Below are 26086 nucleotides of genomic sequence, written 5' to 3'. Positions count from 1 at the left end.
CTTGTGCATACGGCTCTGGCTTGTGCCATACTTGTGCTGTTGTGCACGCATGATCGCCGGGAGTTGCCACCGCGATGTCTTCCTCAAGCTTGACATGTAAGATTGGACCTTCCATCCTCAATGCGGACCTGGCCAACATCTACGAGGAGTCTCAGAAGCTACTGGAGAGCGGAGCTGACTACCTGCACTTGGATGTCATGGACGGGCACTTCGTGCCTAACCTGACTTTCGGTCACCCCGTGGTCAAGTGTCTCAAGAGTAAACTTCCCAAGACTTTCTTCGATATGCACATGATGGTTCTCGCCCCCGAAAAGGCAAGGGAAGCGGAGAGTTTGAACAAAAAGTCTCACCAGAATGGTTTAATTTAATTTTTTTCGCGATTGATGACCCGGGTGATGACCTGTTCGAGTGCGGTCGTGCATGATATGCAATCTACTCTCTTATCTCACCACTGGCCATTGCTTGGCAAACAAGATTTGCTCCGAGCTTTCTTATTTCTTGTACGGAAAAGAAGATGGTGGTAGTCTTTTTCCATGTTAAGAAAGCTAAAAATTGTCTGGGTTTCTCGCCGTCTTGAAGTCGAACGTCATAAAAAAGCTAAACGAAGTGGGTAGTCGGTGTCACCTTATCATATTAAAGTGCTGGAGAGCAACTAACTAAATCTTTTACAGATAAAGCGCATGAGTGCATTGGGGCATGTTGACAATCGTTCGTCATGCTTTTAAGTTGGGTGAGGTCGTCGTTGTAATTTTTATCTTCCTCTGCAGGAGACGACAGCAAAAGTCGCATGTTAGAGAATGTTTAGGAGATCACTGGTTCAAATAAGGAACAGAAGGGGGTCAAGTACTATTCGTCAGTGTTCCTCGAAACCTAGATAAACGTAATTAATAAAAAAAAAATCCCAATATTTTAGAAGGTAGTTGTGGATCGAAGAATTAGTGTCTGGTCATAAGAGTAAGATATTGAACTCTTAGGCGCTGCATGGCAATGATGTACAAGGTTAAAAGCTTCAGAGAAAATATAGTGCCTGTGACAAATGAAATTCATGATAGCATCTGATTCATCGGTGAACTTCAGCATTCTCACTTTGCAGAAATCCTTGAGGATCGTAACTATTCCCAACACCAAAGTTGTCAATGCCACCCGGCAAAAAGTATATGAAGGGGAGAAGCAAGCAGCTACTGCCTCTTCTTATACTTAGCGAAGACTAGCACAACCTGGCAGTTGAAATGTGAAACAGTGGAAAGGGGTGCTGAAAGAATCTGCCTGGTTCGGACTGGGTTCCAGACCAGGCGGATTTTTTCAGTGACACACCAGTTGCCTAGAGATACTGAGTTGCCCTCCATCTCAGATCGAAGTCCATTTATTCTTGCGTAGGTCTACTCCCCCTTGGCGACTTCCCTACATCATTATATCGACCAGATTTTTCGAACTATAGTCTGCTGACTATACATATTTGAAAGTTGAAAATTTATGCGTTACAGACTATACAGGCATTTTGTTTTTCAAGATTGTTCATTACGACGAGACATGACGAATTTTGTGTAAGTTATTGATGATTTATGTATGATACAAGCTTCTTTGTGAGCTAAGAAAGCAGGCATTTGTCAAGGTTGGCTGCGTATGAAAAGATTTTCGTGTCGACTAAGCACGAGGTGCAAACTGTGCACGGCATGCAGACTATCTAAGCAAAACAATTTTGGTTTTGACACCAAACTTGTTTCTGTGGACTATAAACCGGGTGCAGACTATAGTCTGAAAAATATTATGGTCTTTTGTTTTGTAGGCATAGGTTTTCCTCATTAAACATTTTGTCTTCTCAGTCTTTTATCGTGTTCACTCATCGTCGATACTGGTGACATATTCTCAAAAGTCACCAGTTGCTGAGCCCAAAGGAGGTACGCTTAACCCGTTTTTCCACACACACGATGCAGTGGGTGTCTCCTATGGCAGATGCGGGTGCAGACCAGTACACCTTCCACTACGAAGCCACATCAGATCCCACGGGACTGGTCCGCAAGATCAGGGAAGCCGGCATGAAGGCAAGTGCCGGCACGCTCGGGAACAGTGCCCCAAAGGGTGGGCGAGGCGCGCATGAAATATTTGAACTCCTTAACGGAGGCAAACACGGTATAGTTGCTGTCAGGAAGCAGCAGGGAGGAGCTTCAGTAGTCCTGCCTGCAGCACGGATTCCTACCTGCTTTGGCATTTCGTGAGTCTTTCATGCTCGTGCAGCCACGGCGAAAAGGCACTGAGCGCATGCTGGAGGCCGGGCGTTCAAAAGCGACGCCCTGCCGTTCTTGCCTTGACAGCGATTCTACGCTTCGCACGAAAAAAGTGCACGTGGTTTATTCCTTTCTTGCAGCTACCGTAAAATACCGTGGAAGCACCCACTTCGTTCAAGCGCCCACTGTTAACGTGTTCTAAACTTTAGATTGTGCAAACTATACGTTAAGTGCTCTATTTGACCGGACGAGCGCCCATGTCTAGATTAATCCAGTTTTGAGTGAAAGTGGGGTGGGTGCTCCCCGGTATTTTACGGTATACACAAAGTGCAGCCTGCTCATCTCCTAGTATGGCACTGCAAAGATCTAACATTGAGCTATCTGCTATGATTCATCTCTCAGGTGGGTGTCGGCATCAAACCCAATACGCCGGTAGATGTGCTGCTGCCTCTGGTGGACCAGGTGGACATGGTGCTGATCATGACCGTGGAGCCCGGATTTGGAGGACAGAGCTTCATGTCCGACATGATGCCCAAGGTAGCGAACTCGTTGGCACTGTTTCTCGAGAAAACTGGTGGAGTTTGCCGTATGGAAGGCGGCAGTTACCGTGGCGACGAGTCTCGGACTGCCGAGGAACTCTGAGGAGTAGTCGCTGTCGCTGTCAAGAATCGGGTCTGCCATCCTGTTTAACGATTGTCCGAGCTGATCCATTTTCGAAGCACCGTCCGAAATGCTTGGAACTGCCTCGTAGGTCCTGACCATTTGGTCCTGTATTGTGTTCCACTGCATCTCAGCATTGTGTTCTTGCCAATGCTGGGAAGGTTGTATTCTTCTAGTATTTCAACTTCTAAAATATGTTTGAAGCAGACTATGAATAGCTTAGTGGCGGGAGTTTATTTGAACTAGGTGCTCTTTATTTAAAACTGTCGGGTAGCCTTTGTGTGTTTCTATCATTCTTACAGTGCTGTTAGTCAGGTTGAACCTATTTTCTTAATTTATAACTTCGCCTGTTTTTTAGAAGCATACAATTATCTGGTACGTGGCAATGCAGCATAATTCTGTGATGCCAGCAACCAAAAAAAAAAAGCTATAGTGGGCATGCCCTTGTGCAAATAGCCCCTGACCACGTCTCGTTCTGAACTAGGCTGCGGGTTTCACTGTATTTACGAAATCAAATATACACGCTATCTTCTGGAAATCGCCACTTATAGCACTGTCAGACTTAATTCACTCTTATGATAAAAAAATGAGTAAAAAATTGGGATATATATGTGAACCAGAAGTGGTGTCGGGGCTACCCAGTAGATGGCTCCACCAGGTTTGTTGCCGAACAAAAAAGGACGAATAGAAAAGTGAATTATTAACTGGGGATTTTTTTTGTCATTGTTCCAGTATATTTTGGTACCACACATATCTCGTCAAACTTTTTTTGTGCTGCTATCCACTGGTTTCTAAAGCAAAATCATTTCCAATGTTTTCGGAGATTGACAGCGCTTCCTCCTGTGTAATAAAAAGAGTGAATGACATTCCCCAAGACCAACTGAAAAACAACAGTACATAAAAGTTTCTGAAGGCCATAGGCTTTATTTTTGAATAGAACATTTTTTACATCAAGGTGTTACTAAAACCTGAAAACTGCTACAGTCCATTGTAACTCAAGAAGGTAGGGCGAAGGAAAGGAAGGTCGGAGAGGAGGAAGCAGACGGAACACAGGAGAGGAGAGGGGGAAACCTCTTTTTCGGCCTTCCTTTCCTCTGCCCTACCTTGTTGAGTTGTTGGTCTGTGACAAGGGTCCCAGATCCTTCAAACATAATTTTGATATGTCTATTTAGAATTAACCTTCCTATTACATGAGAAAAAAGGCAGTCATAAAAGCAACCCATAACTTTGACATTATTCCTAAGAGTGGTTAACATTTTTTTAAAAGGCTTTAAAAGGGAGAGGTGGATCTAATAAAGCGAGAACTTTACAGGTTCAGCTTTTACGCTCCAAATTCAAGGACCTGGACATTGAGGTCGATGGTGGAGTCGGACCCAACACAATCCAGGAATGTGCTCAGGTAACTCCTCTCAAACTGCCCATTATTTCAGTGGAAATGGGTCGCATATTATCAGTGGCAGATTCAGAAAGGGGGGGGGGGGGGGGGGGGGGGGGGAGTTCCTCATGCCCCCCCCCCCCCCCCCCCCTTGAAAGCCATATCTGTGCAATTTTAGGAGGGGGGGGGGGGGGGGGCTGTTTTCTCAAACATCTGATATGCTGACCCTCCGTTTCCTCTGGAAACACCTGCAGCCACCCCTGCATACTACAGTCGAACCCGGATATATAGAATTCATATGGGATCGTAAAATAGTTGGATATATCGATAATTTGATATAGAACACTATGTTCAGTTAAGCTCCAGTTGAAATTGCCGCACGTCTCTGCTAATACCGAAGGCCGCAACAAATGGAACCTTACCAAATAGAGCCTCTAAGAGCCGCTAGATACAGTAGAGCTTTTTTTTGGTGAAGATCATAAGCACCGCTGCGTTTAGGCGACGGTGTTTCCGATCGCTTGCGCCCAGGGTGTCGAACCGGAACCGAACCGAACCAAAAACCGGAACAGAACCGTTATTTTTAGCCGAACCGGAACTGAACCGAACCGAAATCTTCGCCGCCATCTTGGAACTGAACCGGAACTGAACCGGAAAAAAATATAACGGTAACCGGTTCAAAACGGTTCACGGTATTTTTTTTTTGTTAGTATTACAAATTTATTATTTGGGAATAAACAAATTGGCACGTGTATTCCTCTACGTATTGATCAAATCGTCATATACAGAATTGCAATGTATAATAAATCCTGGTTTTTTGCAGCGCTTTCTGATTGGCACTATGATTAGGCATGTGTCACATCGTCACGTGACGTCATGATGTCAAGACATGTTGTCAATTAATGTCACATCACGTGACCCCGTGACGTCACGTGACTCACCGCGTTAAGTCGATTCAAATTGAGGACGTCGCTAGATCTATTAATGTTGTTGATACCGTGACGTCACATGACATCACAACTTCGCACTGAGAGTCACGTGACACCATGATGTACCCGATTGTCGTGATCCCGAGTCGAATGCTCTGGTTCATGACAACCAGCATCGCCAAACATTCGGGTAACGGCTCGTGTTCAACTCAAAGATTATGATGGTCCCGAGTCCCACTAGAGCTCGAAACAGAAACAAACGACAGCGACAAGCCTCAGAGACATGCAGCATGTTCGCGATGGTACCTTTATACGGCTTTGAGTTGTTCGGTGCTCGCGAAGTTAGCACGAGCGTTTACAAGCTTGCAAATGGTACCATCGTGTGCATAATACTCGTGTTTGAGCATAGCCTTCTTTATTCTACAAAGCCTGTCAAATCGCGAAATACTCTGGTCTAAGGCTAGCCGCTGTCGTTTGTTTCTGTTTGTCGCTTTAGTAGGGCTCGGGCATTATAGCCCAACTAAAACTATATCTGAAGATCAGCCCATGCTCTCTGCTTTGCCAACCCTGCGTATGACTATGATAAACACTGACGGTGTATATATTAGGACCAGATCGCGTGGCTGATAGTCCTGATTGCGAGTTGAGGAGGGGAAAGCTGTTTCATTTCTTTCTTTCGACTGTCTGCCATTTCACGAAGGGGCAAACTAATGGATGCTTTTGCAAGTTATCAACGTCAGGGATTACATCTTAGCGATATTTATTGAACTTAAGGTAAAAAAAAAAATGCTTCACGACCCATTTTACATGTATGCACACCATTGAGGCTCCCAAATTTGTTTTCGTTATTGCTGAACTGCCCCAGAAAGTTGTCCCGAGAATAGAAGTGTTAAAGGGTCTAAATGTGACGTGTTAGTCCGACGTTACATGGAACTATTAGTGTGTACGGGAGGGATACCTGAGAAGAAAGATCCTAGTGGCCTCACGCCGGGGACAGCTGAACGTTGGCAGCCGCTCTAAGTCTCACAGGAGTGTCGTTCTCAAGTTCTCCAAGTTTCGACCGCCCTGTATTTTGTTTAAACTTCACAGTGTGGTGCAAAGTAAAAGCAAGGAAGAATTACTGTTAACAAGTGACACAAATATAATTGTCGAGTGAACACCACTCAATACGGAGCAAGCAATCCCTAAGGAATAAAAAGTATCTTGAGGAGCAACTAAAAAAAAAGGGAGTGGGGAGGGGGGTAGTTTTAAAGCATACTACTCGTAAAGATTCCTCTGCCCCACATTTTCGGCGCAGACTAGAAAGCGTGGCCTGGAAACGATAGTGACAGATGGGTAGTTGGTACAACTGTTATTTGTAAATACACTCTTGCCAGAAAGCACGTTTTCGTCGTGCCAGATACTCGCGCCGTGCCTAACGACGATGCACCAACAAGAAAAATGTGTGCCTCTCAAATACATAGCTTGCACTGAGCGCGAAACTTTTGTAGCGTGCATTTTGCTCCACCGGATTTGATTTTCTGAGCAAGAACAACTCGCAATGACAACCAGTATCTAGTGTGATTACCTCACGTGCAAACCATGTTAAATACTTCAGCTTTCTGGTGAAGTGCAACGTTCGCAACACCAGCAGTAGACGTCCAAGGTGTAAAGTTGTGTAGTATTTATAGCAGTCTCGCGATGATATACGGCAGCCTAATGAAATGTTGGAGCACATGACTGATAAAGCACAGAGTCGTGAAGTAAGGTTCCAAAACAAAACAACCTAAGATAACATTAGCCTCCCGAGGCAGTATCTCGCGACGTTTCGAGCCGAGGCAAGCTGATGCCCAAAAGTGATTTATATTAGGATTCTAAAAATCTTCGTCTGCCCTGCGCGGAATCTATGTTTAATTAGGAATATCATTTTCTGCATTTCTATGCATCTCTTTTTGCAGTAAAGCGTTGTGTAAGGGATTATTTAGAAAAAATTGCGTGTCATCTCCTTATTTCTGCCCATTTCGTGTATTGGCCTTCCGATATATCATGTGACCACAGCGTTTTTTGGCATACCCTGCCACCCAGTATTTTACACTGCAAAACAGCTAACAAAAGCACGTTGCCGAAGACTCAACAGCAGGCGTATTTCCGAGTATCGTCCTTCCGTATCCATCTCAGGCGGTTATGTGAACTTCATAAAGTCAAATTTATTGATGATAATAAAAATATACTTAATTCCAGTCTGAAGATTTGGCAGCACAAATAGAAGATCCTCACCTCAAAGATATATAAGTAAATGCACCTTTAAATTATCTGAACGATGTTCTGCAAATCTTTTTTGCCGCTTTTATCCTCTGTATACACGTTATAGGTGATTTGGAAAAGCTTTAAATAATTTTTTTTTATTTTGAAGCTAATTTAAATAACTATGTGTTCCTCACGCATATATAACTTCTCAAATATATAGAAGTTTATTATCGCGTTTTTTATGTGTTTTTATTATCGCGTTTTTTTACTGGAACGAATGGTGGAACTATGACGATTGCACACTTAAACTCTCAGAAAGTGTCCGATTAAGTAGCTTCCAAATTGAGTAGAGCATGAAATCCCACTTTGTTCTATTTAACAAAACTCATCAATTAGCGAGGGTGATGCTCACTTGCAAATTAAATTGACCGGCATTTTGTCAAGAGCAAACCTCAACATCCAGGCTATGCCAGTTTATCCAATATAAGAAAATGTTCACATGGGTAAGCACTGTTCTAGGTGAGATTCGATCTGAGTACGAAGGTGCTCATAGGTTAGAGTGAACAATTTTAGCCACTCCTTTTCGCATGATTCGTCGCCCGCATCATGGTGCTGAGAGCAAACAATGCTAGTTAGAAAAACAAGCATTGCGATTGTCGCTTAGTGTTTCTATAAAATATAGACTGGAAGGACTTGTCCCGTGACTTCCGTGATATTTTGAAAATTATATTGCATTAAGCTCAGTCATCTCGTCATCATATATATATTGTGAAACGTATTCCGTAAAACACATTTTATGGTATTTATGGCCACGAGGTGCCCATTTCATGATTTTATTCACTGTAATTAATTCCTTAGTTCAAGGGCAAAACCACGATTCAACATCTAATACTGCGATACAAAGTTGTACCAATCACGGGTATTTTAGGCAACCAACTTCACTTCGTCAAAAACATTTCGATTCAGGTACAATGTATGTGACTCTGGTAAACGAAGGGATGTTGAGTCATATAGACACGACGTTTTGTATGTTAATGTAGATTTTCTTTTCTTGTTGTGTAGGATTAAATAACAGAATTTTATAACTTTGGTACCTGAAAATCAAACTGGATTGAACAAACGATAAAAAAAAAGAAAACTATATACTGTAAACGACTTATTTTTCGTGGGCTCAATATTTTGCGATTTAGGTCAAAGCTGAAGTTTTGGAATAATTCGCGGGTTGTAATTTTCTCGACGCGGTGGAATCTCAATATAAATTTCATTGTGTTTACATTTTACCGAAATTGTTCACGGGACCCATTTTTCGCGAATTGTAGGCAATTCGCGAAATTCTCAAAAATAGGTCCTCGCAAAAATCAGATCGTTTGCAGCAGTTAGTTTCACGGCCTAAATAGCGCCTATTGACAGAACAACGCGGAAAATGTATTCTCAATTTAGCGGTTCAAACCGGTTTGAACCGTTATTTTTTGCGCCCCGGAACTGAACCGGAACTGAACCGAACCGATAAAAATATTGGTTCGACACTCTGCTTGCGCCTGGCCACGACCTGCCCACAGCGCAACAATGAAACAAAAAAAACACAAAAAATATGATTTGTAGAGTAAAGTTAAGCAAGCAACAAAGAAGGGGGGGGGGGGGGGGGGGCCTGTTACATTTGCTATATCGAGTGTCCCCCTCAAGGGACTGCCATGGGAGTTCGATCTAGAAAAAAAACGCTCCTAGGAAATGTTTGGACTGTTCGATACAAACTATAATTCGAAATACACAAGTGTGACATAACCGGGCTCGACCATAGTGTGATGAGAACCATTGATAACTTATTAAAGGTCCGTCTCAGGGTCAGGCAAACCCAGGCCCATAGGTATCGTGTTTTTCGAGTTTATTTCTCCTGGAAAATAGAAGGGTGTGTTTTGGAGTTTATTTTTCACGGAAAATTTGGGGATTATCGGAGTTTATTTTATGTTAAATTCCCTATTTGCTGAAATTCATAGTTTATTTTACTGTTGCCAATTTTGAAAATTTAAAAACAAAACAAATAAAAATACCATGACCCGTTGTCCTGAAAGAATCTTGACGAGCTAAAAGGCAAACCCCTTTTGTCAGGAGTTCGACATTTCAAGGGAAACTGAAGCGGCATTTCCCCAGGACCACTGACCCCCTGCTCTTACAAAGTTTATTTGTAGCAAACCGCCTTTTTTATTTTTATTTTGTCATTGGTGACCTAAAAATTTTATGTTTATCGGATAAATCTTAATTGATAGAAAATTTGCCAATGAGTGTTTTTTAGATTTTTTTAGTATTTATTCAAAAACACGGAACCCTACCCATAAATCACATGAGGCACCCAAGGACAAAGACTCTGACCAGTGGCATGGCCAGAAAATTTTTTGAGAGGGGGGGGGGGGGGGAGAGGAGAGGAGAGGAGAGGAGAGGAGAGGAGAGGAGAGGGGAGGGGAGGGGAGGGGAGGGGAGGGAGGGAGGGAATGCATGTGTACCTTATTAGCCCCGAGGGCGAACACAAGCTTCGCTGCGGTCGCCGCGCCCTGATTGGGTGATGCGTACCGTGACGTTGGGGGAAGGACTCTGCTTCGCGATCTCGCATCCAGCTTGCTTCCCCGCCCCGGTTTTCTGGTTTGGCCATTGTGTGCTGCAAGCACTTCGAGGAGCGAGACCTTGTCTACCCGGTGTACGGGATGCTGGGTATATGCGGATACCAACATGCTTCCATACCTTTTATAAACGTGCTTGTCACTTTTACCTTGATAATTGGGTTACAAATCCCGAAAGATATCGGTGAGGGCAATTCCACCGATGAACCTCCCTGTCAGTCCACACGGCACAAGGCAATCGTGCGAGGGGTCGGTGAAGCGGCGGCGTAAGTGTTTCAGACGCTGGAATTCTGTTCCTTGCATGTTTATGAGTTAGAAGATTATTACATCCCGCTCTGCAGACGTTTCAGATGGCATTTATACCAAAGGTCTCTGGCCGGTTGGCAAATTGGCTCTTGTCACCGACTCTGCGCTTGGCACCCTGTATGCATTGGTTCGCAGGTGATTTAAAGGTCACGAGTTCGAAGACCTTGGAAGTGCTCGTGGAATAGGGTTGTTTTACATAAATTTAGTGTCTTTATGAAATATTGATATAGTTTGGACACACATATGTAAGCATGCTTTATTGTTTATACTCCGCGACAACTTTTCTTGGCAGTGCAGTGGAAGGTAGAGGCCCGCGTCCCCTCTCCCATTTTGAGTCTACGCAGGCTCTCCTCCTCCCCCCGGAAATGGGGGAGGAGGAAAGCCTGCGTACACTCAAAATGGGAGAGGGGACGCGGGCCTCTACCTTCCACTGCATTGCAAAGAAAAGTTGTCGCGGAGTATAGAAGATGCACAATTACTGGAAATTAGCCGAATTGCCCCAGTATGATATGTATCGAACTGTTAAAAATATGCACAGCTAGTACCTTAATTTGGAATGTTTATACTTTTCTCTGACATTATTTCTTTATTCCAACCTTATGTATTCGGAAAATACACTGTTTAGTATGAATTGTCTTTTCCAATTAAAAGAGACACTGCAGCAGGTCCCCAAAAGCTTCCTCAGCCTCCAAACTCCCTACAGCTGGACCCTCTGACAACAGAGGAAAACAGTAGCAACAGCAAGCATTCAAACTGCTGTTCAGTGGTGCATGCTGCGCTAGTAGAAGAAAATGTGGAACCTGTGGAATTGTGACAGTTTGTATGAGAAAAGCTTCTGGTAGTTTAGCTTCAGGACAATTTGTTTTAGTTAAAATCTCAATTTTAGAGCCTAAAAGGACTAATAACGGGCTAGACACCTTTGCTTGCGTTTTGTTGTACATTACTTGAGGGATGATATAAACAAGTCCACAGACATCACCAGCGGAGTCCATTGAAATACTATCCAAATCCAACAAAGGTCAAATGCGAGCAATGTATATAAATAAATGTTCCTTCTTTCTTTACTTTGCCCCTGTACTTGCGCTGTCTCACTTGTGATTCTCTCTCCATGGCCCAGATGATATTTAATATGCTGCTTAAGCGGAAGGCACCTGTTCTGCTTCGGCATTTTTGTTTAAAAACAGAGGTACAAAAAAGAAACAAAAAAAAATGATATAGTATGTATAATCTGCCAATTCATTCAGACCATCAGCAGCATTGATTGTGTGAGATGTAAATTTATAGTAATACTCCTGCAATTGTGACCATATTTCTCCATTTTCATATACCAGCTGCAATTCATGCGTTGCCTGCCCTGTCAACTATGCCTTAAATGTTGGTTGAAGTTTCGCCTGCAGATATAGGCCATACCTCAATAAAGCCATGTATGAAAATTTACGCTTCCTCCGAAAAACGCGCACAAAAATAATTGAGTAGAAACGAGTGCGCCGACAGCTAACGCCGTCACAGCCTCCACAGGGAAAGTGGTGCGAGTCGGGAAAATTCTGTCCTCCCTGTGACGCCACTCCGGTTCACCGTAAGGGGGCGTCACGCAATCTTCTCGGGGCTAATAGGGTAAGGCTGAAGCCCCATGAGTCCTGACCTGCGCCACTGGCTGTGACCTACCACTTTCTTCAAGTTCTGGCAACTGAACATTCTGAAGCAGTGACCTCTTTCATTGACTGTCAGCAACATTTCAGGCCGTGTTGCTGTCGTTTGTGACTTCTGGCCTCTACTGCTATCTTAAAGGGGCACTCAAGTGCTTTTAGAGTGCAGCTCTTAGGCGCCCATTTCTGTGTTTCGTGGTGTTACCATCGCTGTCGCCGTCCGCGGAACTGCACTAAATTTAGCGGGAAAATTGACATCGCGTGACCTCAACGCCAATTCAATTCCCCGCTAAATTTAGCAGGAAAATTCAGTTTCTCCGCTAGATTTCGTGGACAAATTCAGTTTTTCTGCTAGATTTAGCGGGAAAATTGACGTCACATGAGCTCAACACCAGTTCAATTCCCTGCTAATTTAGCGGAAAATTGAATTGGTGTTGAGGTTATTGACGTCTATTTTCTCGCTAAATCTAGCAAAGAAAGTGAATTTGTTCATAGATGACGTGACACCAAGTCATGTGACGTCATTTTCCCCGCAAAATTTAGCGAGGAAACTGAATGGGAGGAAGAAGGGATGGAGGAGGGGAAGGGGCATACCCTCCCCTCCTCCTCTAGAGATGCACTCTAATTTCGCGTTGCAGAGATTTGTAAACATCTTTCATTTTTTTTTTTCTATCTTTTTTTTTTCAAAGAGCGCTTTGGTATTAGTTGTAATTTTACGAAAGAATTACACATAAAAGACCGAACATGGACAGCACATCTTCCGACTCTGAACACGCATATTTTTATTTTCCGCGGGCAGCGAACCTTCTTGCGGCCAGGAAGTTGAAACCAGCATTTTCGGACTAAGGGGGAAGGAGGAGGAGTAGGAGGGTGAGGGAGGGAGGGAGGGAGGGAGAAAAAAAGAGAGGTAGCTCAGGTCTCAAGAATGCTGTCTCCCTCTCCGATAAGGAGGTGTTGGTGACAGTATGTTCCGAGTCGTCTGTTTTATGGCGTAGGCCTCTATAACGTCACGCCCGTACCGTTTTCTAATGGCTCCCAGAAGATTGACGAAAAGCCGGGACACAGTGCGAACACGCTCCGATATGTATAGCCATCGGATGCTGCGAGTCTGCATCTCATTTTGCGACCTTCCTCTCAGGTTTGTGCAAACGGTTGTTGATGCAGCATCCTGTTTGGCCGATTACTCGGCTCCACTAGAGAGGGGTACAAAAGAGTCCCGTCTGGTCGCGCAGGGGGCGAAAGGCTTGGCACACTGACTCGTAGTTTGTGTAGATGTGTTCACTTGACGGCTGTCAGGTTCTTTATGGTAAAAAGAAAGGAAATTGAGAGGTCCGTCTGAAATTTGATGTCAAAAAAATATATTTGCACCCAGTTGTTGTACTTTCCGAATCCACGTGAAACAAAAAGGGAAACTTATTAGCTAATAAATAAAAGAAAAGGGCATCCAAAGTTCGACTTGGCACTGGTTTGCGCTGGTTTTAGGCGCCTTGACCGGTGGTGGAAGCCGGTCTCGTTTGGCTCCAGCTGCCGGCGTACCGATGGTGACCAGTCAACTGGTTGTCGGGATGGCTTTGCCGGTTCGCTCTTGAGCCAGGCTTGCCGTTCAGAGTTGGCGATGAGGACAGGTCGGGCAGACTTCTATGGATGACAGCTTCGCCGGTGTATTTCGGAGCCAAGCTTTTCCGAATGCGTCCCCTCTCAGCCCAAATCTCCTCGTTTTCCCCACCTCTTTTTCTTCCTCTTTTCTCCGTTAGTCTCCTCCGATTTTCTTCCTCTTTTGTCGCCGTATTGATGACATCATTACAACGGCACATCGCATCCAACTTGAATGAGCACGAGAACATCATGTCTGTTTCGAAGCGGAGAGCTACGCACTGCATTTAGACAGTGGGCAGTGTCACTGTAGTATGGGATTGTGGCAATAATCTTTGGCTTCGCGGGCTTCCGCACATTCGAACCCTCGACAATGAGTCTTTTAAGTGTGGATGCTATGTGGTCGCGCGGGTATCCGGCTCTTTTTAGTCGAGTAACCTGGTCCTCCGGGCTGGAGACAGAGAGATGAGGGCACTACCGGTCACGAGACGAAACAGCCAGGCTTCCGACAATGCCCATGTTAACTGTTTTTGAGTGCTGGCTGACAAGGGGGAGTACTGGCTTCTGAGATTGCTGCTGAAAGCGTCAGCAGATGCCTTCTGGGGTGGTGACTAGGCGGACATTCAGGAACTGCAACTCGTCCTCAGAAGTACTCTTTCTGGCGAAAGTCAGGCCTCGCGCTTTGTTTGTGAAGGCCTGCTGGATGATGGCCGTGGAGCACATGGTACTCGTCAGCATACCTGTACACGGTCCACGAAGGATAGGTAGATCTCGCTGAGCACTGGAGCCAGGCAGGAGTCGATGCACACTCCTGTCCGCTGTGTGTAGATCGTCCCTTTGTGTTCAATGAGGGCTGACCGGGGGTATACCCGGATGAGTTGCACAAATGACCTGAGGGAATTCCCGGAGGAGTTTTCAAACTTTACTATTCCCTAGAAGGTGATTGCCTTTTCCACTGACTCCAAAAGATTGTTGATATCCAGTCCGTAATACACGCCCATTGTGTGATGATGATGTAGGTTTGGCATCATTTCTTGAAAGCCGCCAATCCAGAATGGCTAGTCTAGCAGTATGACTGGTAGGTGCTTCTGTAGGAAGAGGGCCGGGAGCTTTTTTCAGCACCCATTCTCCGAGTCGATGCCCTTGAAGGAAATCTCAGGCTTGTGGCCCTTGACAGTGAAAAAGACTGTTAAATACTGCTTCGCAGAAGCCGAAACTTTGGTCAGAAGTGTTGAGAGGTTGTTCTATCTGCATATGTTATTTTACCTCCAAGCAGAGAGCACCGGATGGTCTTTCTGTGACATAGGTAAAGTTTTTCCTCAAAGGTGGCTCTACCTTGTCTCCAAAGGTAGACTCGTTTCTAACCACAAATGCTCCTGTCTTGTCCGCCTCCCATAGCTTAAGTTGGGCCTGGTGGAGTTCTTTAATGACTGAGGGAAACTCTGGTTTTTCTGGTCATTTCACGCACCATGTGTGCGCACCATTTGGGAGCCATATCCTAAAAACTGCCATCATGGTGGGATCTGGGGTCTTCGAGGCGATTTGGTGAATTGCCGCGAGCTGGTTCACCCTTGATGGCATGATAGAGGGGGCGAATTCGGGTCCTTTTAAGGGGGAGCATGGGTCTTTGGTTCCTAAAACTGGATTCTTTTGACAACGGTGATGGCTGCTGTTCTTCTGAATCTACCAAGTTTCTAATTTCATGGATGAATATTCGAGCTATAAATCAATTTATAATGTCTATGCTGGCTGAATGTGCATTAAAGTTGACTCTAAAACATTGTTTTCACCTAACACAATTTTTGGACTCGTTGAAACTTTGGAGCAGGGATATCTCAGCATCTACAGCAGTCAGAAATATAACCTTTGTTGGAATGTGTTGCTAAATGTGTGAAGCATACAATGTTGAGAGCAGATTTTTTAATATAAGTCTAGAAACTTTTTTATTTGATCTTTTGTTTTATTACATGTTAGCTATGCATTGAGCACTGAACTTCAATATGTTGTAAAATCACTAATAATGGGTTTATCAAAAAAGTACTTCCAACATTGTATCCTTTACACTTTGTAGTATCTGGAGATGTGTTAAAAATGATATTTTGTTGAGCAGTTTCTTCCCTATCATTCCTCCAAACAAAGGCAGGCAAGCTTAATTATCTTCAAGACAATCCCACTGACTGAGGAAATTACCAGATATATGAAATCAGCACAAAAAGCTGAACAAGCTTGTGCAGTTTCATTGAGTTTGGTCATAAAATAAGAAAAAAAGCTCCAAGACCAGTGTTCCCCCTTAAGAGCAGCGCCTCAGCTTGGGACGAGAGGCACGACCCCGAAAGGTTCATCAGTGGCTCAGGTTGAGGGTGTAGGTTTTCGTGTCCACCAAAGGTAGAAAGTGACAGCCTCCCAATACCACCCATGACGCTTCTGGTGCTCCTTGGAAACCACACCGACACTGCGTACGGCGCCATCTTTGTTGTTAGAAAGCAGACGCCTCATATTTCGGAGCCATCCGAGGTGTTCCACCTAACGTTGCGGACGTAACCCTCTTTTTTAAAAGCCCATCTTCGGTGGGCCTGTCGCAGTGAGTCTGTCTTGTAGTACAGGTATCTCCACACTTTGTCTCGCGATAGGCCCACCAACTCCAGTGGCCTCTTGACCCGGCTGTCGGGCCAAAATGGGAGCAGGACATCCTCGGCTGTCCTCAGTTGTCACCAGAATTTGTCATGGCCACAAAAACTAGAAAGAAAGCCGATGTAGGGTGGGAAACAAACCTAGCAATGTGCAGAGATCGAGCTTAATGGCACCCTTGTTTTCCACCGAACCAGTCTCAATCAGGTTCCAATGTCTGCCGACAGGTGGTGCCACATCCGGGGAAAAGAGTGCATTGCCTCTACCGCCAGGGCTGTCGACATTCGAAGCAGCCATCTGGCGCAGAGTGTCAAATTTCAAAATTAGAAATGGCCCTGGCAAAGCGGAAAACCGTGTGAATATGACGTCTATAGTTCGCCAAAGACATAAAAAAAAGCAACATTTCCCGTGGTGCGCACGGTTTTTCGTTTAGGAAGGCACTTTCAAATGTGTAATCGCTGTCGTACATGTATGGCGAAGACCGTCAATGGGCCTAAGAAAAGACACTATCGGGTAGGATCAACTTTTCAACTCCTAGCTTAAAATTAATTAAATTAATGGTGTACACTGCTAGTCATAATGAAGGATATATTGTGAGAAGTTTCAGCTCCGTAGTACAACACTTCCTGTCAGGAACGCCAGCATTGCTTAGGCAATCTGCCGTTGGAAAAATAATAAAATTAATATTCAATGTTTTGTAAAATCGTTTTACTCCTCCGATGTCCTTGACGGTTGAAAATTTTTATTAAAGACCTCAATTAAGTTATAAAACTATTCCATAAGTGCATTCCGCAATAAATTTAGGTCAGCAAAAACAAATAGTAAGCCTTTCTTTTAGCCCTATTATAAAATGCTAGATATACTCAAATAATATTTATTATGAAAAAATGAAATAGAGCAATAGGCATTCAAACTGTCCAGATATTTTTGTATGGCACGGAGACACTAAAAATAATTTATAGCAAGTTACCTATTATGCACCAGAAAAAGAAAAAAAAATTCAGATGACGGATATAACATATTTTAAAATCAACATTTTTTATGTCAAAAATAATTTTTCTGGACAATATACCTTCTTAAAACAGCCATCTTTCAGATTTATTTTGTAGCCAGCAACATTGTGTGATATGTTCGCCCAAAAGGAAGGTTAGTTAAAGACAAAATAAGCTTCTCGTAATGATTGTGAAAAAAAAAGAAATAGAAAAGAACACACGATGGCCGGGGTCTATTTAGGACGACAGAAACCTGAGGCTAGGGAACGTGAAATAGGGTACGAAGAAAGGGTCCCAAACACAGCAATTAGAAAATTATATGAAAGCTGGTGCATTTCCCAGCCCCTTCCCTAGAGTGCGGAAAGCATAAAAGTGGGGTAGGCCTAACAGACATGCTGTGTTATGTGGATGTTATGCAAGGTTTAGTGCCTCCAGTTTCTTCCAAAAAAATGTTTGGCAAGTCGAGTTGTTGTTTCTCTGAAATGTGGTGTCTACCAAAGGTCGGTTAGGAATGTCCTTTTCCCAAATGAACGGCTGATTTTTCTTTTTTGTATTAATTTATGCCAAACATTAATTGTAAACAGCCTAGTGTGCTAACTTGCTGCAGCTCTGCTACACGTGGAGGAAGAAGCTTGGGCTGCAGAATCAAATGACACGGAATTAATTGCATCTCTTGCCAGTTTCGTTGACGTGGACTGTTTTTGTGCTGGCATATGTTTGTGTAATCACTACCACATGATGCGCATTAAACGCCTTGGGCAGTCATACTGCACTGGCCAAGCTGCCCCTCCATAGATGAGATATAAGATTGATATAGAATAAAAAAGATCAGCTTTATTTCAAACTCTCACTCATTGTTGTGGCAGCACCTCACACCATGACCCGCCCATGGTTTGGATGGAAGACAAGTTGCAATGGTGATTTTCGTTATAGTATTTAAGAATTTAATACAAATAGAACATTGGGTATTACATTTGAAGAATTTTCGAATGTTGAATTGAGTGATCTTGACTTTTGGAGTTTAGCATAAAATTAGAGAAGTGTAGAAATAAGAACTTCCTTTAACTCCCTAAGTGGCAGCCGACATTTTGGCAAGAGACTTAAGAAAAAGTCAGCTTTGTGGTTCCAGGAGATTACTTTTCAGGTTCTTCGTACCAGCCTCGATAAACATTCATGTTTTGTTTGAATGATAGGAATAGAAATTCACGTCATTATACCTCTATTTTGTATGTCTAAATTTCAAAAACACATTTTCTAACTCTTCACATCCAGGGCTCACCAGGGCAATAGAGAGTATTTGACATAGTTTTATAAAGAAGTTACAGAGGCCAGATCCACAAAGGACTTCTCAGGCTAGGACAACTTAATTAAGATGTTTTTTGACCTATGCACATCGTAAGAATTAGAGAAATCGGTATTCACGAATGCTTTCTTAAGTGAGAGGAGGAATGTGACGTTCTAGAACGGGAAAATAAAAAATGAAAGCCGTTTACAATTCCCTGTAACGCCGGTTAGAGCGCAGCTCTTGAGGAGGAAGATGGAAGCGTACTGATGGATAGGTGACTCCTTGAGGTCACACCTGGGTGGGTCACGTGACCCCAGAAGTCACGTGACTTCAGGGGGTCACGTGACCTTAGGGCGGTCACGTGACCTCAAGGGGGGGGGGGGGGGTCACATGACCCCCCCCCCCCCCCCCCCCCCCCCTCCGGTTATGCCGACGCCGACGCCGCTCAGGCTGGAAACGGGCCCCTAAGAGCTGCGCTCTAAAACTTCCGGTGTCCTGCGAGAGCGGGCTGTTGCTGTGGTCTTCAGCAGCACTAACAACAAATCGGAGAGCTCGGCATGATCGGAGCACATGAATTTTGGATCACAAGAAACATAGGCTGCCTTTCCCGCAACGCTTGTTTGGGGATCGTGTCCGTGCGGTGTAATGTTGACATTACCAAATGTATTTATACAGACGCGAATGTCCAGCGCAGTTGAGGACAGCCTTAGTCGACTGCTACAAATTCAATCACTACGAACTCAACACAACTTTAGTAAGAGTAAGGTGAAAGTTCCTCCCACCTCGATTCACTTTAGCAGAGCAAACGCTGGAGAAAAGGCTACCTCCTTTCGAGAATTTGCTCAGCTGAGGTTGGAAGAGGTGAAGGGGAGGGGCTTCCACTTTACTCTTAACCTGTCACTGACTACTGTAAACGACTTAATTTTTGCCAGGAGCTAATTTCCGCGAATTTCACGAATCACCTACAATTTGCGAAAAAAAGGTCCCGTGAACAGTTCCGATAAAATGTGAACATGCTGGAATCTATATTGAGATCCCACTATGTCGCGAGAATTGGAACCCGCGAATAATTCCAAAACTTCAACTTTGACCTAAATCGTGAGCTATTGAGCCCGCGAATAATGAGTCGTTTACAGTATATCATTTGTTACTAAGGCCCGCTTCAGACGGGGCAACTTTTTCAGCAATTTTGAGGTTGCTGGCGGGTTGTTTCCTAGCTTTCCCTAGATCAACACGAATTGCTGAGATCGGGCCGGTTCGAAACGGACGAGCAACTCTAACAACTCGGAGCCGTTTGAAGTGGCAGCAGCCAATCAGGGACGCAATATTTTCACGTGACACCCCCGTGGTGGTGATGATGACAGCTAAAGACTTGGTTCTGGTTTGAAATCGATCGTTTTTTGAAATAAAGCTTTTCAGAAAGATGAGTTAGTATTCTCAAAGCCATTCAAAGATATAAAAAACACGTTTTTAGCGCGTAGCTGTGCGTCTAAATGGTGCAAGAAAATTCAAAGTGAATGATGATGATGGCAAGATGTAGCAATTCGGTTGCTGCGTGTGAAAGCGGTCGGCCCGTAATGCTGGTGTTGCGACGTCAAGTTGCTGGGTGAAATTGCTCTGTCTGAAGCAGGCCTTACAGGGGGGCTATGTTGCACGTTTTGGACTCTCAGGCGACTAGGGAGAAGGAAGTGACGTCAACAACGCTCTTTGGATGTTGATTGGTGGAGTCGCTGATGACGTGATACGTGGTGCTGCTAAGATACGTTCATTCACACCTACGTCACTTCCTTCTCCCTAGTCTCTTGGGGGTCCAAAACGTGCAACATAGCCCCCCAGGAGACGGCCCGCGCGGTTCTGCAAAGGGGTCCACAGGAAAACAAATGGCTACGGCGTTTTTCGTGGCCTCGGGGATGCGGGAGAGAGCCAATGTCTAGGAAGATACGTTTGAACTACAAGAGTTTCAGCAAGAGCTACGTAAATACCTGTTCACATTGGGAACGGAACCACACTGCACCGCGATGTTGGACTGCGTCTTGGTAACCGTTTGGGGAATGGTCTTTTACAACCGATTATATGAATCGCTGGGCCACTAGACAAACGCAACTTAATGCTGACGTGACGCTCAGCAGAGGAAGGTTGGATCGGCCTTGCGTAGCTTGCAAAAGCTGCTCTAACTCGACATGTGTTGGCGTACTGTCATGTCGAAATAAAAGGGACATACTAAAAAATGTGTACGTACCCATGTTGCGAAGGCAATCCGTATGGCATTTATTTGAGCTCTATAACACACAAAAAAGTATACAGAATCATGGAGAGTATCCCTTTTTGATGAGAATGTTCGTCACCACTGCCTCTCAAAAGAAGGGGAAGAAACTGACACTCAATCCCGGAAATAGAGGTTAGGGCTCAAGCTATTCAAATGGTGAGGGTCTTGGAAGGTTGTGCGGGCGTGTTCCATTCTGCAAATCAGCCAGTCGTGGGCAGACAGTCTCGGCAAGGGACGTCGGAGCAACGTTGCGTCGGAGTGCCTTGCTAGGCTTAGCATTTCCAGCTAATTGTTGACGGTCGCTTGGTCGGTGAGATCGTTGCCACTGTAGCTTTTTCCGGGTATGTGTGGTTTCAGTGTTCGTCTCCACAGCGATCTATTTTTTGCACTTATCTTTTTTTTTTTTACTGCTTGAAGTCGAGATGCACGTAGAGAGCACTTAAGAAAAATAAATGCCCTTTGGTCATCGCTACGATGTAAGTGAGCAGTGTTGTCAACCATGTGGATTTGATCGTAAAAAGTGTGTAAGACGCCTCTGGAGCTGTTGTAGGACTCCGTCGTAACCTACGCAAAACTTAAAATAATTTCGCTTCGCGAATACGGATTGGTTCTTAGGTTTTGTCGTACATACCTTTTTCTTCGTAAGATCGTTATGTGAATCTGGCCTCAGTTCGTTGAAGGAACGTTTGGATGTTTTGTGACTTGTACACTCATGGACGAGGTAAGCTGAAATTACCGAGCGATGACCAAAAGGTATTGGTGTCGCTGCCTCAATGCGAGAAGTTAACCAAGCAACGTGAGATAGCATGCAGGCGAAAGGAGAGTGCAGTGGCTACTGCTATCTAACTCCGCCTGTTCCTTTTCCTTGTTTTAGGAGCATGCCATATAACTTGCCCTCACTCTTTGCTTCTGTATGCCCACACTTGCTGCTGCCTTTATTATATAGGCATGTGGTCCTAACGCTGGTCAGATAACTTTTACAATGTCTGAACAGGCAAAAGTGATGATAGGTAGAAACGAGCACAGTCACAGCATGTGCAGAGCAATGGCACACAATTCTTAAGCATGTTCAGGCTGAGCCAGGTAGCATGGGACTGCCTTCTCGTCCGCTTACTAGCCCTCATTGATAGTTTAACTTCTTGTGTTGGGGCGGCACCACCAATATTTTTTGCTCATTGCTCAATCATTTCAGCTTTGCATGTTCATGACTGTACACAAGCAACTATTTTTTTTAATGTATGCTCGAGTCTGCACGAAAGAGTGGCTTTCCTTTTGTAACCTCCTGTGGCACCGTCACTGCAAATGTCGCTTTGCTGCAGCTTACCTGTGCAGCGGGGAAAGCATGCTGAATGAATCGTTGTGATCACAAATTTAAAAAATTGTTCAAAAGTACTTGAACTTTACTACATTTATGGTAAGATAGTGAAGATTGTGGGTAAGAGAAACAGCTCATTGTCTTACCAAGTCAGAATTCTCTAAATTTGATTTGTGTTTTCATATAACTTTGAACTGTAAAAAGGTTTACCGGATAGAGTTTTTAAGGTAAATGGCAATTTCTCAAAAAGTTCAAAATCCTGCATAATAGAGGCACGTCAACCTTAAAAATAATTTTGGAAATGATACTAGGAAATATTATCCCTGCTTTGGTAGGTGTTAGACATTGTTGATTTGGTTAGCCCTCTTCTGCGAAATTGATTAGAATGGTTTTCTGAGTTGAGCCTTCAGAGGCGCTTTGTAATGATTTTTCAACTTTTCTTCCTAGCTTTCCTCTTCAACTTGCAAATCACGCAGCGTTACCAAAGGTACAAGGACGAGGGTATACCGCTAGCAGTTCAAGAGGAGGGAAAGGATGAACTCCTCTTTTGCTCAGACCTTCCTTTGTGTACCCGCACGTTGCCATACTAACCTAGAAGATTAGCCCATTGCACAAAATTCAACAAAGATTGCTTCACCCCTGCCCCCCTTTCCCGCCCGTGGCTTCCGCAGTAAAATGTGCTACTATCCTTCGTTCACCCCTAAGCTGACAGTGCTGTGGAAGCTACGTGCCTGTTGGGCCAGTCACGCTTCTATCTTTTGCCACATGATCATGCTCCCTCGCATATACCCATGCGCATAAAAATGGGGTCGGGTGATGAAAGGGAGGCAGCTGATTGGTCTGGTAAAGGCGTAGCTCCCACCGCACTGTCGGCTTAGGGGTGAACGGAGTATAGTGAGAGAGTATTAGCCCCGAGAGCAAACACAAGCGTCGCTGCGGTCGCCGTGCCCTGATTGGGTGAGGTGTACCGTGACGTCAGGGCGAGTACCCCGCTCCGCGATCTCGCATCGGGTCGTTTCCCAGCACCGGTTTCCTGGTTTGGCGTTGTGTGCCGCAAGCTCTTCGAGGAGCCGGACTTCGTTTACCCGGTGTACAAGACGTTGAGTTAGGCCGATATTAACGTGCTTCCGTACATTTTATAAGCCCGCTTGTCCCTTTTACCTTTCAAATTGGGTTACAAATCCCGAAAACTATCGGCGGAGGCAATTACGCCGATGAATCTCCCTGTCCGTCCACACGACGCAAGGCAATCTTGAGAGGGGTCGGTGAAGCGGTGACGCAAGTGTTTCAGACGCTGGAATTCTGTTCCTTGCATGTTCATGATTTAGGACGATATTAAATCCCGCTTTCAAGGCATTTGAAGCGGCCTTTATATCATGGGCCTTTCGGTGGTCGGCAAATTAGCTCGCGACCCCGACTCTGCGCTGCCACTCTGCATGCGCTGGTTTGCAGATGTTTTAAAGGCACTGCGTCTGATGATCTTTGAAGTGCTCATGGAACAGGGTTGTTTTACATAAATGTAGCTTCTTCCTGAATTAATTATATAGTTTATACGCGTATGCAGGCATATTTCTTAGAGGATTCACAATTACTGGAAATTAGTTTGTATGGTAGCAGCAAAAACGGCCGAATTTCCCCCAGTTGCCTCTATGATATGTAGTAAACTGCCCAAAATATGCACAGCAATAGTGCCGTAATTTGGAATGTTTATACTTTTTCCTGACATTCTTTATTCCAGCCTTTGGTATTCGGAAAATACACCGTTTAGTCTGAATTGTCATTTCCATTTAAGAGTCACTGCCGCAGGTCCCAAAAAGCTTCCTCAGCCTCCAAACTCCCTGCAACTGGACTCTCTTACAACAGAGGAAAACAGGAGTAAAAGCAAGCATTCGAACGTCTGTCCAGTGGAAGATGCAGCACTGGTAGCAGAAAATGTGGAACCTGTGAAGGGCGACAGTCTCCGTGAGAAAACCTTCTGGTACTTTAGCTTCAGGACAATTCGATTTAAGTAAAATCTCAATTTTAGGGCTTAGTGGACTAATAACGAGCTAGACACCTTAACTTACGTTTGTTATATATTACTTTAGGATTGATATAAACAAGTCCACAGACACCACCCGTGTAGTCCATTGAAATACTATCCGAATCCAGCGAAGGTCAAGTGCGAGCAATGTATATAACAAATGTTCCTTGTTTGTTTTTTTACTTTGCCCCTGCACTTGGGCTGTTTTACAATTGTGATTCTCTCCCCATGGCCGAGACTGTATTTAGCACGTTGCTCGAGCAGCATGCAGCTTTTCTGCTTCGGCGATCTTGTTTAACGACAGAGATACAAAAAAAAAAAAAGTAGTATACATAACCTGCCAATTCATTCGGACCATCAGCAGCGTTTATTGTGCGAGATGTAAATCTGTAGTGATGCCCCTGCAATTGTGGCCATATTTCTTTATTTTCATATACCACCTGCGGTTCATGCGTTGCCTGGCCTGTCAGCCATGCTTAAAATGTTCGTTGAGGTTTCGCCTGTAGCTACAGGCCATACCTCAATAAAGGCATATATAAAAATTTACACTTCCTACGAAAAACACGCAAAAAAAAATTAAATAGAAAGGAGCGCGCCGACAGCCAGCGTCGTCACAGCCTCCACAGGGCGAGCGGGGCGAGTCGGGGAAAAATTCTCTCCTCGCCGTGACGTCACCCCGGTTCGCCGTAAGGGGGCGCCAGGCGAACTTCTCGGGGCTAATAGCGATGCAGTGCTCATGTCCAGTGCGTGAGCTGGGGCCGGCTGACGTGCTTTGGGTACAGCGGTTGTATCACAGTGAAAAGGCGGTGCTTTTGAAGGGAACGAGAAACAAAATAGTCCGCTATGTTTACATATTTTTATACCAAAAAGCAGGCTTTTCACCTACTAACCTCTTTCTTTTGGCCCACTGAGCGATATGGGATTAGTAAAATCCCAATCTAAATTCAGTTATTCCGCCCAAATTTTATTTTGTTAATGGTGAGAGCAGAGTAAGTGCAAGGGCTAGCTAGTGAGATATAATAAAACTAAACTCCGAGATAAGGGTAAATATAAAAGGGACAAACTCAACACTACCTCCGATCTGTGTTGGTCTCTGTTTTTGTCTACCCTCGCGGTCAAGTTTTACTTAGTTAATTGCCAACCAAGAGTGTAAGTTTGCTAATACAAGATTTCTGGCGTGTTTCTTTTATCACTCAATAAAAGTTGTACTCAGAGGAAACCCTCCGAATATTCCTTAAGGCATGCACTTTTCAATCTTCTTTCTTGCTCACTGTAGAGAGAGAGAAAGAGAGAGTGCTTTACTTATGCAGCGTTGAGAGAAATTTGGTGACACCTGATAGGCAGAGGATGAAGAAAAGAAACCAGGTTCCCCCATTTTGAGTAAAATAATGGAAATATGTATGTACATATATCATTGCATTGAAGTCAAAACATTAGATAAAAACTGACAGTGTATTTACTCTGCAAATTGCTTGCATCTTTGTCTTACTTATTTAGCTTTGCTTTCAGGACAAGAACCGTGTTTCAAACACCTGTGGTTCTAGTCAGAGTTGGAATGATGCAAGGGCAGATTTGAGATACCTCACTCTTATTAGTAGTATAACCTCAGGGGGGCACCATTCCGGTTGTAATAGGCAGCATGCCTGGCACCTATGGTTATGCACTTCCATGCAGTATAATGAAACATGTCTCATTGCAGGCTGGAGCCAACATGATAGTTTCTGGAACAGCCATCACGAAGAGTGAGGATCCCAGGGAGGTGATAAGGACCCTACGCCAAGCTGTCAACCACGTCATCGAGGCGAGGGACCTGAGGAGATGACCGAGACCTGACTGAAAAATGTTACTCTATAAAAGAAAATATATATACTTCTGTTTGGCTACCCAAGAAAATGTACCGGCCCTACTTCCACTATTGGAAATGTTGTGATGGGGCCAAGCACATTGCATAGATACGTGAAATGTTTGAATTTTATCTTTTAATAAAAAAATGATTACCGATTGCATT

The 26086-nt window shown here is 44.3% G+C and overlaps 1 protein-coding gene across 1 annotated transcript; it reads left to right on the top strand.

The window, feature by feature from the left end:
- Positions 1-15: 15 nt before the first annotated feature.
- Positions 16-26086, top strand: LOC8024769 (ribulose-phosphate 3-epimerase). Its single transcript, XM_029990859.3, has 5 exons — positions 16-314; positions 1935-2042; positions 2628-2762; positions 4198-4284; positions 25778-26086. Exons 1-5 carry the CDS (start codon positions 75-77, stop codon positions 25898-25900), a joined length of 693 nt encoding a protein of 230 aa, XP_029846719.1. The 5' UTR covers positions 16-74; the 3' UTR covers positions 25901-26086.

Source organism: Ixodes scapularis, unplaced genomic scaffold, assembly GCF_016920785.2.
Source record: "Ixodes scapularis isolate PalLabHiFi unplaced genomic scaffold, ASM1692078v2 PGA_scaffold0__279_contigs__length_252992795, whole genome shotgun sequence".
In the NCBI taxonomy this organism is placed as follows: domain Eukaryota; kingdom Metazoa; phylum Arthropoda; class Arachnida; order Ixodida; family Ixodidae; genus Ixodes; species Ixodes scapularis.
Note: the sequence above shows the minus strand (reverse complement) of the source record. Positions and strands in the feature narration are given on the sequence as shown.